Source organism: Schistocerca americana, chromosome 8, assembly GCF_021461395.2.
Source record: "Schistocerca americana isolate TAMUIC-IGC-003095 chromosome 8, iqSchAmer2.1, whole genome shotgun sequence".
In the NCBI taxonomy this organism is placed as follows: Eukaryota; Metazoa; Arthropoda; class Insecta; order Orthoptera; family Acrididae; genus Schistocerca; species Schistocerca americana.
The window spans coordinates 140,903,015-140,921,472 of NC_060126.1; the positions used below are offsets into that span (position 1 = coordinate 140,903,015).

At 40.8% G+C, this 18,458-nt stretch overlaps 1 protein-coding gene across 2 annotated transcripts in view; it reads left to right on the top strand.

Annotated features, from left to right (window-relative positions):
• Positions 1-18,458, top strand: part of LOC124545417 (myb-binding protein 1A) — a 110,343-nt gene that overhangs the window by 22,211 nt on the left and 69,674 nt on the right. For both annotated transcript variants that reach the window (XM_047124334.1, XM_047124335.1), the window contains 2 exons: positions 3,264-3,471; positions 13,869-14,046. In XM_047124334.1, the coding sequence (XP_046980290.1) occupies positions 3,264-3,471; positions 13,869-14,046 (386 nt within the window). The remainder of the gene's footprint in view (positions 1-3,263; positions 3,472-13,868; positions 14,047-18,458) is intronic.

Consider the following 18,458-nt stretch of genomic DNA (forward strand, 5'->3'; position numbering starts at 1 on the left):
TTTCTCCTTTCATCAATTAAATTCAATATTTCTTCTGTTACCCAAAGATTTCTATTAGCCCTCATCTTTTTACCTACTTGATCCTCTGCTGCCTTCGCTACTTCATCCCTCAGAGCTACCCATTCTTATTCTACTGTATTTCTTTCCCCCATTCCTGTCAATTGTTCCCTTATGCTCTCCCTGAAACTCTCTACAACCTCTGGTTCTTTCAGTTTATCCAGGTCCCATCTCCTTAAATTCCCGCCTTTTTGCAGTTTCTTCAGTTTTAATCTGCAGTTCATAACCAATAGATTGTGGTCAGAATCCACATCTGCCCCTGGAAATGTCTTACAATTTAAAACCTGGTTCCTAAATCTCTGTCTTACCATTATGTAATATATCTGATACCTTTTAGTATCTCCAGGATTCTTCCAGGTATACAACCTTCTTTCATGATTCTTGAACCAAGTGTTAGCTATGATTAAGTTATGCTCTGTGCAAAATTCTACAAGGCGGCTTCCTCTTTCATTTCTTCCCCCCAATCCATATTCACCTACTATGTTTCCTTCTCTCCCTTTTCCTACTGACGAATTCCAGTCACCCATGACTATTAAATTTTCGTCTCCCTTCACTACCTGAATAATTTCTTTTATCTCGTCATACATTTCATCAATTTCATCATCATCTGCAGAGCTAGTTGGCATATAAACTTGTACTACACATACATACTTGTACTACACATACACATACACTATATACATAAATTACCAAAAGGAAAAATGGAAGTGGCAGTAGGCTGTTTGCAGATTATGTTGTCTTGTCTATAGACAAGTTTTAACGCTATAAAATATATAGTCACTTGCTGCAGAGAAACATCGTATATACTATGGTACAATGCTGAATTGACTGTTACAACTTTCTCATTTGCTGTTTTGGCAGGAGCTTTTTTTCCCTTAACATAAAAACATATTTGTGCATAAGTATGACATTTTTTAATTTATGTTCGTCTTTGTTGACATCCTGGCATTTTCAGTTGCACAGAACATTACTAAGTCATAGCTAACACTTGCTTTAAGAATCATGAAAGGAGATTGTTACATGGAAGAGGCCTGGAGACACTGGAAGGTTTCAGATAGATTACATAGTGGTAAGGCAGAGATTCAGGAACTAGGTTTTAAATTGTAAGACATTTCCAGGGACAGATGTGGACTCTGACCACAATCTATTGATTATGAACTGTAGATTGAAACTGAAGAAACTACAAAAAGATGGGAATTTAAGGAGATGGGATCTGGATAAACTGAAAGAATCAGAGGTTGTAGAGAGTGTAAGAGAGAGCATTAGAGAACAATTGACAAGAATGGTGGAAAGAAAGAAAGTAGAAGAAGAATGGATAGCTTTGAGAGCTGAAATAGTGAAGGTAGGAGACGATCAAGCAGCTAAAAAGACAAGGGCTGATAGAAATCCTTGGCTAACAGAAGAGATATTGCATTTAATAGATGAAAGGAGAAAATATAAAAATGCAGTAAATGTAGCAGACAAAAAGGAATACAAACGTCTCAAAAATGAGATCGACAGGAAGTGCAAAACGGCTAAGCAGGGATGGCTAGAGGACAAATGTAAGGATGTTGAGGCTTATCTCACTAGGGGTAAGATAGATACTGCCTACAGGAAAATTAAAGAGACCTTTGGAGAAAAGAGAACCACTTGTATGAATGTCAAGAGCTCAGATGGAAACCCAGTTCTAAGCAAAGAAGGGAAAGCAGAAAGGTGGAAGGAGTATATAGAGGGTCTATACAAGGGCGATGTACTTGAGGACAATATTATGGAAATGGATGAGGATGTAGATGAAGATGAAATGGGAGATATGATACTGCGTGAAGAGTTTTACAGAGCACTGAAAGACCTGAGTCGAAACAAGGCCCCGGGAGTAGACAACATTCCATTAGAACTACTGACAGCCTTGGGAGAGCCAGCCCTGACAAAACTTTACCATCTGGTGAGCAAGATGTATGAGACAGGCGAAATACCCTCAGACTTCAAGAAGAATATAATAATTCCAATCCCAAAGAGGGCAGTTTTTGACAGGTGCGATAATTACACTATCAGTTTAATAAATCATGGCTGCAAAATACTAACATGAATTCTTTATACATGAATGGAAAAACAGGTAGAAGCCAACCTCGGGGAAGGTGTGTTTGGAGTCCATGGAGATGTTGGAACACATGAGGCAATACTGACCCTACAAGTTTCTTAGATTAAGAAAAGGCAAAAATATGAATGCTCAGGTTTGCAGATGACATAGTCCTTGCGGCTGAAAAGAAGACAGAATTAAAAAAAAATTAAGAATAAATTGTGGACTTAGTAAACATTTAAATTAGGAAATAAACAAGATGAAAGGAAACAAATTTGACTTTTTTATTAAGTGGGAGAGAGAGCTTTATCAACAGGGTTTAGTTTACTGGCACTAAGTAATGACATGGACTGAAGAAGCAGTTTTTAAGCTGTTGTCTGGAGTACAGTGAAATGTAAGTGATGGTTAAACTGTAGGAACAGTAGCTGGACACATAATGGCACTAAATGAAGAAGTATTAAAAAGACTATAGAACAAAAGAAATAGATGGAGAAATGTTACCTAAAAAAAGGGGTTATGTTTATGAAATAAGTACTAAATTTTTGAAAAATACCTTCCTTTAGTTCCATGGTTTCTTCAATTGTGTTGTAACTTGTATATCAATTAACGGTCCTTGGTTGGTTTAGAACCTTTGATAATTTACTCTTATAAAAACTTATCCGTGAATAGTTAACTTGGCACTTACAAGAGCTGGAGAAGAGAAAATGTGTATGGACAGACTAATATTGATTATTATTGCTAATTATAGAGGACAAGACACATGCATAGAGGCAAATTTTGGTTCAGGTTAGGAACACTTGGATGGCAACAGTGTGATTATAATATGAAGTTTCTGTAAATTTTTCCAGGTTAATCTATGAACAGCTTCACTGGGCTGTGAATGAGTATTGTTTTTTGAGCTTATTCCAACTAAGTGGAAATTTATTTTCACTAATGACTGTTGTTTCCTGCAAAACATTAATTTCATGCAATTTCTAGCTCTGCTTTTAATTGCCATTATAATTCATTCCTTTGAAATGTGTGTGTGATTTGCGGCGGGGGATGGGGGGGGGGGCCATCATGCATATAATCTTTGTTATCCAATTTATATTTATCTCTATTTTCTATAACAGATGTAGATGATTATATAATGTTTTATTCCTCTTTATAGATACCACAATTACTTACTTCCAATTTTATGATGTCAGTCGTAAAATCTTTCAGTGGGAAGAAAACAGAGAATCTGTTGTTGGAGAAAATGCAGCATTTCCTGGATATAATGATAAAATTACTTGAAGGTGCCTCTGATAAGTGTCGTATTGCAGTTATTAAGAAAATACTGTTTTATCCTGGTGATCTATTTTTTGAAAAGCATTCAGGTATGGTACTATAATATCATAGTTATTATTTGACTTGTATTTATGTAATTTAATTCTGCTTAATTTTTTATGTGGAATAACTATTTCATCATTTATAGACAACATGTTCTAAAATATTTATTTTCATATATTAGATATTGTGTGATAAATGTGATGAAACGAAAAGGAAACATGAATTTGAAGAGCAATGAGTAATGTGTGCTTGCTTTTTGATGTGAATGTTGTCACATCATGCTGAACTATTTCATTATTTAAATTTGAAAATATCCAAGATGAAATTCAGATGTTAACGCTTTTATTTACTGAAAGATCTGATAAATTAAAATTGCTAATAATGTGTTGTTCACAATTGTAGCACCCAAGTGTGTTTTGTCAATACATTTGTTCAATGTTTAAAGATGATTTGAATCAGATGATTGATGCAAGTCACTGCTGACTTTCTTACTGAAGTATTGTGTTTTCAAAAACATTTTTGTCCTTTGCGTGGTGGTATGTTCTTCAGCTCCTCATTTATCATTAGAATACATTAACTGGGTGACACCATTGGTTTCAGAAGTCATACATTTGTTTAAAAAAAATGACAATTGTAATTCCGGAACGAAGGTAGTCTTTGTGTGTGTTATACATATATGATGCAATCTTCAGTTCTCTAATACATATTTTAGTTGTAATATTCATGACCATTCTTATGAGGATGCCCTCAGGGGGCTCAGCATTTAGTTGCTGGGTACGGGCTTGGTGACCCCGGGGTCCCTGAGCTGGGGACTGGGAAGTACCACCAGTCCTCAATACTGTAAGCTCTGAGCGTGCTTCAACGACCACTGTAAGGTGCGACGGTGGAACGTTGTATGGTACAGAGCCTGGGGATCTTGGCTTAATTGCCTAGGTCGCGAGGATGGTATAAACCTCAAAAAAAAAAAACCTCAATCTCAAGGTGTGCTGCGCGCCGAGGAGACGCATGGCTGTTGAGGTAGAACAGTTACTACTGGGCAACGTCTGGGGAACCTGCCGCCCCCTGGTTGTATTAGGCTAACCCAGGCAAGCGGGGGCTCTGTCTGGGTGGACATTCCTTTCCCTAGCTGCTCGTGGGACCACCATGAAAAGGAAAGTTCAATGCTTTACAGTATGACCCCCCATTGGTCCCTTCTCTGCCCACACTAGGGGAGGAACGGCGGTGTAAATTACCTGGTGAGACATATTCTCCTCGATTTTTGGTTTGCAGCCGAACAGATGGGGACTCATTTCTGACCACAAAGCCTCAGTTTTTTGTGGAAAATTTAGAGGACAAGCTTGGAGAATTTGAGGGCATGTCTAAAATGAGGTCTGGAGCAGTCCTCACACAGACGGCATCCCCCGCACAGTCACGGGCATTGCTTGCTTGTGACAAGCTCGGTGATGTTGCAGTCTCCATTATGCCTCATAAGAGCCTAAATATGGTTCAGGGACTTATTTTTCATCATGACCTGTTGTTGCAGTCTGACGACGAGCTCCGTGCAAATCTGGAATGCCGCGATGTCCACTTTGTACGATGTGTCTTCAGGGGACCTAAAGATAGTAGGGTCTCCACCGGCGCCTTCATCTTCGCTTTCGAGGGTGACACCCTGCATGAGTAGGACAAGGTGATGATACATCGATGTGATGTTAAGCCTTACGTCCCTCCTCCCATGCGCTTCTTTAAGTGCTGGAGGTTTGGGCATATGTCATCGAGATGTGACGCCAACCCTACCTGTCGGGATTGTGGACGTGCCTCCCACCCCAACGTCCCATGTTCGCCACCCCCTGTTCGTGTCAACTGCGGACAGAAACATTCACCTAGCTCATCAGACTGCACGGTTTATCAAAAAGAACGGAAGATTATGGAGCGTAAGACCTTGGACAGGCTTACTTTCACAGAAGCTAAATGCAAGTACCGTCGACTTCACACTGTGCACATTTCATTGCCGTATGCTGCAGTAGCTTCGACGTCGCCATCCCTGGCGACGAGCCCCCAAGCTCAGCTACTTTTTGTGGGCCTTCCAGCCCGGCCGTCTATTCCTGCCCTCTGGTAGTTGGGGGAACACCCTCTTCTGTTGCTCCCCTGCTGTCAACATTGGGAGTAACAACCCCTCCTTCTTTGGGGACTTCAGTCCCCACCTCTTCACCGGAGAAGTGCCCGCCTCCTCCGGCTCCCCTCGTGCGGAAGGGATCACTTGGTGCCCTCCCTTCCACGGTTACTGCCCCTCCGGTTGTCAGCCAGTAGCTGAAAAAGCCACCACCTGAGCACCATAGGGCTTCCAGGTCTTCCTCGGGCCATGAGACTGGGTCGGAAAAGCCCACCCAGCCTGATAAACCGAAGGACAAACGGGACCCTACCAAAAAGAAGAAAAAGCTAAAGGAGAAGGACATAGAGACGGAAAAGGAGCTCACCTCTGCACCTGAAGATGATGTGGAGCATCTAGCATCCGCTCAGGAGTTAGATTTTGCTCGACCCGCAGCTCCTATGTAAGTTGATCAGGCTACTTCGCAATCGGTGGCGGCGAGCGCTTCTAAGTCGTGACTTATACCCTCCCAGGTTCTTTCATGTCTTCACAGTCGGATACCATTATCCTTCAATGGAATTGCTGTGGTTTTTTCCACCACCTTGTTGAGTTGAAACAGCTTTTGTGCCGCTTCCCTGCCACTTGTCTGGCCCTACAGGAAACCTGGTTTCATGTTCGGTGGACCCCCCTCCCTCTGTGGCTACCGGGGTTACTATAAGAACCGTGTAGAATATGACAGGGTGTCTGGCGGTGTCTTGGCCATTGACCTCTCTCTTAGTAGCCCAGGTCTTCTTCCATACCTCAGTTGGAGGGCCCACGACGATCTCTCTGGTAGCGACCACTTTCCTATCCTGGTTTCTCTTCTTCAATCCCAACCCCCTGACCAGCTGCCACGATCGTCTCTTCGTGGAGCTGATTGGGCAGCCTACACCTCAGCTACAATGGCCATTGCTCCGCTTCCTGGTGACATTGATTTGGCAGTGGACGAGGTCACTATGGCCACTGTTTCTGTTGCCGAGGCCACTGCCCCTGCTCTTCAAGTACCCTAAGGCGTAAGTCAGTCCCTTGGTGGACACCAGAGATTACAGAAGCTATCCGGGACCGCCGGCGAGCCCTGCAACAACACCGGCGCCATCCTTCCCTAGAGAATCTGGTTGCCTTTAAATGGCTGCACGCCCGGGATTGGCGGTTAATCCGGCGGAGCAAGCAGGCCTGCTGGGAATGATATGTTGCCACCATAGGTTCTCGCACCTCCCCATCTCAGGTGTGGTCACGGGTTTGGTGCATTTTTGGCTTTCGCCCTCATGCGTCTGTCCCTTGCCTTTCTCTTCGGGGTACACTTTGTACTGATCCAATCGCTATCGCCTAACATCTGGCAGAGTACTTTGCTCGTAGTTCTGCGACAGCAGGCTACAGCGCAGAATTCCGCGCCATTAAAGAGCAGGCTGAGCGTATGCAGTTGTCGTTTCACACGCACCTTTGGGAACAATACAATGCTCCGTTTAGTGAATCAGAGTTCCAAAGTGCCCTTACAGCTTGCCCCGATACCTCTCCAGGTCCAGACCGAATTCACAACCAGTTTCTTCGCCATCTCTCGGCTCACTGTCAGGGTGAATTACTCGCCCTGTTTAATCGCATCTGGACGGAGGGCGTTTTCCCAACTCGTTGGCAGGATAGCGTTACCATCCTGGTGCTGAAACCTGGTGCAGATCTGTTGGTGGTTGATAGCTATCGCCCTATCAGCCCTTCCGGTCTTCTTCTTCTACCTCTCCTTGGTCCCTCCCTCGCTTGCGGCTTTGCGTGGATTTGTCCTGCGACTCCAAGTCCTCCGTTCCACCTGCCAGTCTTCATCAACAATTCCTGGCTCTTCTTGCCTCGTTTCGCGATGCAGGTGTAGTCTACCACCGATGGTTCTGTGTTTGATGGACGCACTGGATTTGCTTTCATCCACGGTGACTACGTTGAGCAGCATTCGCTGCCTTGTGGGAGCAGTGTTTTCACTGTGGAGCTGGTTGCTCTTTATTGTGCACTTGCTCACCTTTCCTCCTGCCCTGGGGAGTCATTTGTCATATGCAGTGACTCCCTGAGTGGATTGCAAGAACTCAACCAGTGTTTTTCTCGTTACCCTTTGGTGCGCGGTATTCAAGATGCTGTTTTTGCTCTCGCCGAGTGTGGTCGTTCAGCGATGTTTGTGTGGACCCCTGGCCACATTGGCATTCCAGGAAACGAACGTGTTGATCGGTTGGCCAAGCAGGCCACCACTTCGCCACCCCTGGAGCTTGGTCTCATGGAAAGAGACCTCCGGTCAGCCGTACATTGCAAGGTCCACGATGTCTGGAGCTCTGAATGGTCTGTCTTGAACGTGCCAAATAAGCTCTGCATGGTAAATTCGTCCACGGCCGTATGGAACTCATCCTTGAGGAGCACGCGTAGGGACTCAGTTGTTCTCTGCCGTCTCCGAATTGGACATACGCGGTTGACCCACAGCTATCTCCTTCACCGTGAGAACCCGCCCAAGTGTCGCTGTGATGCAGGGCTGACAGTGGTCCATCTTCTGATGGACTGCCCCCTTTTAGCCCCTTGCGGCAGTTCTTTAATTTACCAGCTGCAATTCCTTTAATTCTAGGTGATGATGCCTCTATAGCTGACTCAGTTTTACGTTTTATCGGTGCAGCTGGGTTTTATAACTCACTCTAGTGTGGGCGCTCTCGCATGATTTCTGAGGCTACACCCACTCCAGTGACTTTTAATTGTGACATGGGTACCAAAATAGTGTCTTTTATGGTAACAAGTTGTGTTGGTACCTCTATCAACGGTTTCCAGCTGGAGGTTCTTCATTTGTAGTTGAGTGGTTGACCTTTTACCTGATCCATCAACCACTGTAGTCTGCTTTACTCTAGCCCACTATTTGCTCTGCTCCTTTTAAGTGTCCTCTATTTTGTGTTATTGCAGTGTTCATTTTAGCTCTGTACCCCTTGGTGTTCCCTCCCTCTGGGTGCAGAGGTTATGCTTTTACTGTATAGGCCTTTTACAAGTATATCTGTTTGGAACAGGGGACTGATGACGATGTTTGGCCCCCATCAAACCCCAAAACCAACCATCCTTATGAGGACAAGGAATCGTATTTTTGATGAAAGTAGCGAATTTTTTTGTATTATCTTAAAATATTTTACAGGGCATCCTCTTTAAAATTATGTATTGTGTGTTCTTATACTCCAGTTCTAACCATGTTAACTTACCAGTTTCCCAAAATGGTGTGCTCAGTTTTTCTCCCTGTCATGGCCGACTGGAGGTCTGTCAGTCCTACCTTGTGATTTCAAGACCACTGATTTCTGGTGATTATTTTGTGTTACGTGACATATTCGCAGCTTCGCTGTTTGCCAGCTTGGAAAAGATGCTCCCTTGTTTTCTGCTTGTATATTTGACTTCAGTATCTGTACGTTTCAAATTAATAAATCAGGGACATTATGTTTTCTCAAGCACTCCCTTATTTTACCCCTTGGCACACTGTTGTATGCTTTTCCAAGTCTGGGAATACTGTTATCAAATCCTTTCCTTTTTCCCAGTACTTCACTTAGTTACAGAGGGGGGAAAAATGATGTCTACCGTTCCCACATTACCCCTGTTCCTCAAATTGATGTTTTAGGGCAGGGGTTATTAAGTAATTTTAGATGGCATCATGATACTTTTGAAAATTTTTGTTGACGTCCAGAGGAAAAAACCTCACATTTCTTGCTAATTTTTTATTTTAATTTCCAATCGCAAAAAATATGAAATACAATAGATAGGCATATTGGTATTCAAAAATCTAGCAAAAGCTCATATTCCTTACCAATTTTCAATTTTAATTTTTGCTCACAAACTAATCTGAAATACAATAGTGTATTATAAAATCAATCGGAGAAATTACAATTGCGGTCTTGCGCCAGTTTCTTAAAGTTAGTTTCATGTGGGGAGCAGCTTATGCTAATACTATCTTCAAGGTGGGTGACCTTTAATCTTGAGCAACGTTTGTTCTTCAGAAAACTTCATTTTTGAAACTGAAATTTCACAAATATATGTGGAGCTAAACATAGTATCCAGGTATATGGATAACTTTTTGCAATTTTCATATTTTTTTGGGGCATGTTTACTCCAAAATTCTTCAGCGGATGCAGTTTTAAACATTTGCAAAGAAATGCCTTCCTGCAAGTCTGTTATCTCCATTTGGAGTAAAGGCTTTCAAAGGCAGAACAACTTCGTAACCATGTCCGTCCCTTCTGCCACTGGAAATACTTCAAAAGACGATCTTAAGAATCACAACAGCTTCTCTATCCCTGAAAAGTCTTGGAATCTTGCAACAAATTCCTTCTTAAGGTCTGACTTAAAATTTGAGAATACTGAAATGTCTATTTCAGAATTATTTTTATATTCAAAAATTGTTGGAAAGCAAAAAAAGTTTTGACTTGCAATGTCTTTTTCAAAGATATCCAGCTTTCAATGGAAAGAAGATACACTTTGTATCACATCAGACATTAATTTCCCGTTTTCTAGTAGCTCGGTACTGCGTGCATTTAAAAGTTTCAGAATGTATATTATGTGCTGATACGATAGTAGTAGATCCTTGATTCTCTTTACTAGTCCTTTTTCTTTGTCAATCGTCGCTGGGGCCCTGTCTGTTAAGAGATATAATTTTATCATAACTAATGTTTGATTTTGTCATGAAATCATTAACAGTCTTGAATAGATCTTCTCTGCGAGTGTTGCCTTTCAGTGGCAATATTGTTAGCAATTCTTCCCAAAATTCTTTACTTCCAATATCAAAAATGTACATTTGTTCTTCATCAACAATGTTGCATGGTTTGTCTAGTGCTATGGCGTGCTGCAAGACTCCTTCTGCAGAAGTTCGAGTAAACTATTTTTATTATCAGCAGTCAAAATTACAGTTCTTGTATTACTTCTTTTCGACGGTGGAAAACCTTCAATTGCGGCAACAATATATTTTTCTCTTCAGAAAGTGCCATGGCCACTTCCAGCACACATTCCTATTACTATATCAGAGTCTGAAAATTGCTTTGGTGTTTATTAAGTGATCGACGCTAACACATTGCTGCTTTTGCAGATTTTTCTTTCTTGCTTATAGAGGGAACTAGGAAGGTGGTGCTTCTTTTTTTATTATTGTTGTTGTTGTTATTATTATGTATTTTTTTAAGAAGCTTGATATGTCTGGAATTTTTATTGACAAGCTCTGCTATCCAGACAAAAATTTTTATTGAACTGCTGACAAGTTATTTTGTAGTGTTGCTTTAAGTTGGCACTTTTAACAAGAGTCATAGTTCTATATGAGGCAAACTGTAATAGATCTCGGCCTATAAGGCAGTGTAAAACAACAATGTTCAGTCAAAAACTTCCTATTTACATTATCAACTTTATGCTTTTTAGGATCCATTTTGGTGTGAAAGAAATGTTATAAATCTTTATAATAATGAAGCGCTCCCTATGAGATTCGACGACTACTAACAAAGTGACGGTAAAAGTTGTGTACTTTACTTAGATTCATTCTTTATAAGAATGGCATTTAGATTCATTCTTTATAAGAATGACAGTGCTTGGCACACAGCAGGTGCCAACGCACCGCAAAAGGGCCATACCATATAGGAGCAGCATTGCAAAGGAGGCACTTCGTTGTCAAATATCCCCGCCACCAAGAGAAGTAGCCCAGTAAGTAGCTTTAAGCTGTTGTTCCAACAAAGAGGACAAAAATGGTGTTTAAATAAATATTCCTTCTCCAATTTAGTAAAGCTTTCAGAGGTTTCCGGAGTCTGAAATCAATTTATAAAATTTCCTTGTTCATTAAATAAAATTCTTGTCTTCATTCATATGTACAGAGCTTTTATGTGGATTGACATAACATGCTGTGCCGGCCAGCCAGCTTGCTCCCTTCCTCCCTGCTCTTCAGTGCACTCTGCTGCACTGCACTGCTTCGGAACTAGGATTTAATCTATCTATAACTAATCATTAAGAATTATAATTATTCAGCATTTAATTGTATCCTACTAGAAAAGATTATAAGGGTGGCGCTCAAACAAATTGTTATCCACAGAAAAATACACTTTTTAAAATAATTTGAATATGTAATTTATACTTTCAGATGTTTTTGGCACCCCAGTATTTGACCGTCTTCGGTCCAGACGTAGACCGCAGTCCGCCAGTTGGCAACCATTGTTCTAGCGTTTTTTCCAGTCTCTGTTCCATTGCTATTTTTCTTACCTTAAGGCAGTTTGATTCCTCGGTAGTTGGTGCATTTCTTTCTACTTCCTTTCGTAAACAGTGGTACTATAATTCTCTTTTTGCAGTCATTTGACACTTCGTTCTCTTTCTGAATCAACCCCAACATCTGATGGAACCACTGTATACCTTGGATTCCAGCTTCCTTTATCATATCTGCTGTCAGCCTCATCTACTCCTGCCGCCTTTCCAACTTTCAACTGTTTCAGGGCCTTTTCAGTTTCTGCCCAAGAACTTGGATGCTGTTCTTCCTCTACTGCAGTGACTTCGGTGTCACTTTCTTGTTCGTTTCCCCCATTCAGCAAGATTTCAAACCAATTCTTCATCACTTCTCTGATGTCTTCCACATCCCTAATACTCCCATCATCTGCTTCACTCACTTTTATATCTTCCCTGTCAGATCCGTTACTTGTCAACACCCTATATAACTGTTTTTGGTTCCCCTTGCTGTCGTCCTCTAGTTTCTGGTTGAATATTTCCCAACTCTCCTCCTTTTATTCTTTCACTACTCTCTTTGCTTGGCATATCTTCTGGTGATATTCCTGCTCCAGTGTTGTCACCCTGTGCTCATCTTTTGGCATCAGCCAGTTGTTCTCATCTCTCTTTTTTCAGTCTCTCTTTTTTTTTTTTAAGCGTTCGTTGTGCCGTATACTTGCACAGCCCTACTGGCTATTAATGTTCTAAATAGGTTCCAATCTTTGTCCACACTACCAGTCTATTTCTGGCAATTTTTGTGCGACTAACTGGTGGAAACTTTCTTATTTTTCTTCTTTTCTTCTCTATTCAGCTTCCATTCCTTAATTTTAGGCATTCTTTTGTACAGCAGTCCCTCTTTTAATCTTATAATTTAGATCAGCTACTAGTAAGCTGTGTTCACTATCCAAACATTCACTTGATGTAACTTTGGTGTCCCTCGCTTTTTCTCCAATTAATTTGTGTGTTAAGATGTAGATAACTGTCTTAGATGTACCAACCATGCCATATCCAGTAATCTTATGGCTATCTTGTTTTTTGAAGAATATATTCTTTCCTAAGAGTGAATTCCTTGTGCACAGATTTAGATTTTCTTTACCCTCAACATTTCTTTTTCCACATCCAAAACGTCCACTTCCTTGGATCCATTTCTGTCAATGCCGATCTGAGCATTCAAATACTCTCTTACTTTGTCCTCACCCGAGCTTGCGCTCCGTCTCTAATGACCTCGTTGTCGACGGGACGTTAAACACTAATCTCCTCCTCCTCCTCCTCCTTTTCCTACATTCACTTTGGCTTTAATTATCCTTTCACTTTGTAATAGGATCAGTGGCTTTGTGAAACACAAGACCCACTCCATTCCTTGCCGCTTTATTGTCGCCATATCAGTATTATTTGTACCTGTATCTTAGCAGTTGTAAGTTCTTTCCATTTGATTTGGTCTCACCCATTTCCATGATGTGAATCTTTCTCCTCTCCATTATGTCTACAATCTCTTCACTGTTTGCTGTTACATTACATTTAATATTCCCACTCTGAACTTGTTTTTATCTTGTTGTTGAGTTCCAGTTTTTCATCCTTTTGTCAGTGGTTCTTGCAATAACATATTTTACTCTTCTGCTGGCCTACTAAGCCTAATGCATCTGACATTTATCTGTAAGGGTTTACCCCCTCAGCCTTTGAAGATCTCTCTTTGTCACAAGACAGTACTTCCTCTCTTCTTTAGCCTTCAGAAAGCAGAGGCTGCTTCCTCTGCTGTCTGCACCCTACCAAAGGTTTTCTTCTCTGCTGAAGAGTTGTTTAATTTCCTTCAAACCTCCAGTTACGTCCACTAGCCCCCCTATTAGGCACCTGGCATGCACCCGGTTGGGGAATAGGTGACAAAGGAATGTTACTTAAAATACAAAGCCTAACAGTATATTCCAAATCAAAACTTTCAGTAATTTCACAGACAGGATGGAGATGGCATAGAACTCTCAGTGGAGTGATGACCAGTATAGCGTTGTCGTTTCAGACCAGTTTTCAGCTGAAGGCTGTGTTTTCGTGTTATTCCACATGTGTACTTTTCAACTACAATATGAATGTGTTTAATGTTGGTGTCTGCAATTTCACATTATTTTTAAGGGTGTGTTGTTTCAGGTACTAAGACTGTACAGTTGATTTCAAAACAATTAAATACTGAAGGGGTAAAGAAACTTGCCAAAATGTATCGCCACATTTTGAATGGATCATCAAGCCGGAAAACTGGACCAAATGAAGCTGATCAACAATCATGGACGGGTTGGGAACGTCTTTATGCTGCACAGCTAATGACCAGGTAGGAGAATATTGGTTAATAGTCTATCTTGTACATTATATGCATTTGACCAGTCATGGTTTCTTGTGGAGATCAGCAACATTTGACAGTTCTCATGCTGTTTTTTGAAACAGATTGTTAGAAACTGAGAGAACATGGCACAAAAAATTCTTAAAATAAATTTGAAGTTACTCAGAGGCTCACTGATGAATAAAAAACATAAAATACAATTAAAACTAGAAGCATGATCACTCCAAAAACACGTGATTGTCATTTTCAATTTGTCAGAGATGTTTATCATAAAGAATACTCCATTAAATTGTAAGAAAACTTCAGCTTGGTGTTACTTCCTAGCCTGGGTGTAAGTATCCTTTCTTCTATCCCAGCAGTATGAGAGGAAAACCGCTATGGAACTTCTAATTTGTGGAGGAAAATTACTGATACATTTGAACCTTCATCAGTTTGTAAGGTGTATGATGGGAACTTAACAAATATACTTGCTGTACTTGTGGTATCTAAACAATTTCAGTGTGGAATAAGTAAATCCTAAATACACAGTCCCCCCCCCCCCCCCAAATGAACCATGGACCTTGCCGTTGGTGGGGAGGCTTGCATGTCTCAGCGATACAGATAGCCGTACTGTAGGTGCAACCACAACAGAGGGGTATCTGTTGAGAGGCCAGACAAACGTGTGGTTCCTGAAGAGGGGCAGCAGCCTTTTCAGTAGTTGCAGGGGCAACAGTCTGGATGATTGACTGATCTGGCCTTGTAACACTAACCAAAACGGCCTTGCTGTGCTGGTACTGCGAACGGCTGAAAGCAAGGGGAAACTACAGCCGTAATATTTCCCGAGGGCATGCATCTTTATAGTATGGTTAAATGATGATAGTGTCCTCTTGGATAAAATATTCCGGAGGTAAAATAGTCCCCCATTCGGATCTCCGGGTGGGGATTACTCAGGAGGATGTCATTATCAGGAGAAAGAAAACTGGCATTCTACGGATCGGAGTGTGGAATGTCAGATCTCTTAATCGGGCAGGCAGGTAGGTTAGAAAATTTAAAAAGGGAAATGGATAGGTTAAAGTTACATATAGTGGGAATTAGTGAAGTTCGGTGGCAGGAGGAACAAGACATCTGGTCAGGTGAATACAGGGTTATAAATACAAAATCAAATAGGGGTAATGCAGGAGTAGGTTTAATAATGAATAGGAAAATAGGAATGCGGGTAAGCTACTACAAACAGCTTAGTGAACGCATTATTGTGGCCAAGATAGATACAAAGCCCACGCCTACGACAGTAGTACAAGTTTATATGCCGACTAGCTCTGCAGATGATGAAGAAATTGAAGAAATGTATGATGAAATAAAAGAAATTATTCAGATAGTGAAGGGAGACGAAAATTTAATAGTCATGGGTGACTGGAATTCATCAGTAGGAAAAGGGAGAGAAGGAAACGTAGTAGGTGAATATTGGTTGGGGCTAAGAAATGAAAAGGGAAGCCGCCTGGTAGAATTTTGCACAGAGCATAACTTAATCATAGCTAACACTTGGTTCAAGAATCATGAAAGAAGTTTGTATACATGGAAGAAGCCTGGAGATACTGGCAGGTTTCAGATAGATTATATAATCGTAAGACAGAGATTTAGGAACCAGGTTTTTTAATTGTAAGACATTTCCAGGGGCATATGTGGACTCCGACCACAATCTGTTGGTTATGAACTGTAGATAAAAACTGAAGAAACTACAAAAAGGTGGTAATTTAAGGAGATGGGACCTGGATAAACTGACTAAACCAGAGGTTGTACAGAGTTTCAGGGAGAGCATAAGCGAACAATTGACAAGAATGGGGAAAAGAAATACAGTAGAAGAAGAATAGGTAGCTTCAAGGGATGAAGTACTGAAGGCAGCAGAGGATCAAGTAGGTAAAAAGATGAGGGCTAGTAGAAATCCTTGGGTAATAGAGAAAATATTGATTTTAATTGATGAAAGGAGAAAATATAAAAATGCAGTAAATGAAGCAGGCAAAAAGGAATACAAACGTCTCAAAAATGAGATCGACAGAAAGTGCAAAACGGCTAAGCAGGGATGGCTAGAGGACAAATGTAAGGATGTTGAGGCTTATCTCACTAAGGGTAAGATAGATACTGCCTACAGGAAAATTAAAGAGACCTTTAGAGAAAAGAGAACCACTTGTATGAATATCAGGAGCTCAGATGGAAACCCAGTTCTAAGCAAAGAAGGGAAAGCAGAAAGGTGGAAGGAGTATATAGAGGGTCTATACAAGGGCGATGTACTTGAGGACAATATTATGGAAATGGAAGAGGATGTAGATGAAGATGAAATGGTAGATATGATACTGCATGAAGAGTTTGACAGAGCACTGAAAGACCTGGGTTGAAACAAGGCCCCGGGAGTAGACAACATTCCATTAGAACTACTGACAGCCTTGGGAGAGCCAGCCCTGACAAAACTCTACCATCTGGTGAGCAAGATGTATGAGACAGGCGAAATACCCTCAGACTTCAAGAAGAATATAGTAATTCCAATCCCAAAGAAAGCAGGTGTTGACAGATGTGAAAATTACCGAACTATCAGTTTAATAAGTCAGGGCTGCAAAATACTAACGCGAATTCTTTACAGGCGAATGGAAAAACTGGTAGAAGCCGACCTCGGGGAAGATCAGTTTGGATTCCGTAGAAATATCGGAACACGTGAGGCAATACTGACCCTACGACTTATCTTAGAAGAAAGATTAAGAAAAGGCAAACCTACATTTCTAGCATTTGTAGACTTGGAGAAAGCTTTTGATAATGTTGACTGGAATACTCTTCCAAATTCTGAAGGTGGCAAGGGTAAAATACAGGAGCGAAAAGCCATTTACAATTTGTACAGAAACCAGATGGCAGTTAAAAGAGTCGAGGGACATCAAAGGGAAGCAGTGGTTGGGAAGGGAGTGAGACAGGGTTGTAGCCTCTCTCCGATGTTATTCAATCTGTATATTGAGCAAGCAGTAAAGGAAACAAAAGTAAAATTTGGAGTAGGTATTAAAATCCATGGAGAAGAAATAAAAAACTTTGAGGTTCGCCAATGACATTGTAATTCTACCAGAGACGGCAAAGGACTTGGAAGAGCAGCTGAACGGAATGGACAGTGTCTTGAGAGGAGGGTATAAGATGAACATCAACAAAAGCAAAATGAGGATAATGGAATGTAGTCGAATTAAGTCAGGTGATGCTGAGGGAATTAGATTAGGGAATGAGACACTTAAAGTAGTAAAGGAGTTTTGCTATTTGGGGAGCAAAAAAACTGATGATGGTCGAAGTAGAGAGGATATAAAATGTAGACTGGCAATGGCTAGGAAAGCATTTCTGAAGTAGATAAATTTGTTAACATCAGGTATAGATTTAAGTGTCAGGAAGTCGTTTCTGAAAGTATTTGTATGGAGTGTAGCCATGTATGAAAGTGAAATATGGACGATAAATATTTTGGACAAGAAGAGAATAGAAGCTTTCGAAATGTGGTGCTACAGAAGATTGCTGAAGATTAGATGGGTAGATCACATAACTAATGAGGAAGTATTGAATAGGATTGGGGAGACGAGAAGTTTGTGGCACAACTTGACTAGAAGAAGGGATCGGTTGGTACGGCATGTTCTGAGGCATCAAGGAATCACCAATTTGGTATTGGAGGACAGCGTGGAGGGTAAAAATCGTAGAGGGAGACCAAGAGATGAATGCACCAAACAGATACAGAAGGGTGTAGGTTGCAGTAGCTACTGGGAGATGAAGAAGCTTGCACAGGATAGAGTAACCTGAAGAGCTGTATCAAACCAGTCTCAGGACTGAAGACCACAACAACAACAACAACAACAACAACAAATATACACAGTAAGCACCTATTAAACTACAATATGGGATTGAGTTTTAAAGGGAAAACTAATTTAACAGGTTTATTGTTGTGGCCATATATAAGATCAGAATCAATTGATACCGTGATAATATATATTGGAATTGCTACATGATTTTGTTTCATTGCACATTCATGTCCATATTGTTGGAATCACAACATAAGACTCTCATATTTATTATTGATTGATACAAATGTGTCCTCTTACTGCTACAGTTGGTTCCAGGCAATATTGTTATTGATTTTAAAACATTCGTGATATTTTACACATAGCTTTTTACAAATAAGCAAGTACTTTCCTGTATTTGTTAACACTTCTAACTGAGCTGTTGAGATATTCAAGAAGCTATGATAATTTCTGAATGGAGCAATTAACAGTTTTTAAAACTACGTGGAAAGAGTTTTTCATTGTTTGTGTAATTTAATGTGGATCGATTACATAAAACTGTTTGTAGGAGAGTTTGGTGCCTTACTGAGATTTATTTTAGGAAGTGCAAGGAAATGTAAATGGTTTACAAAGATAGCT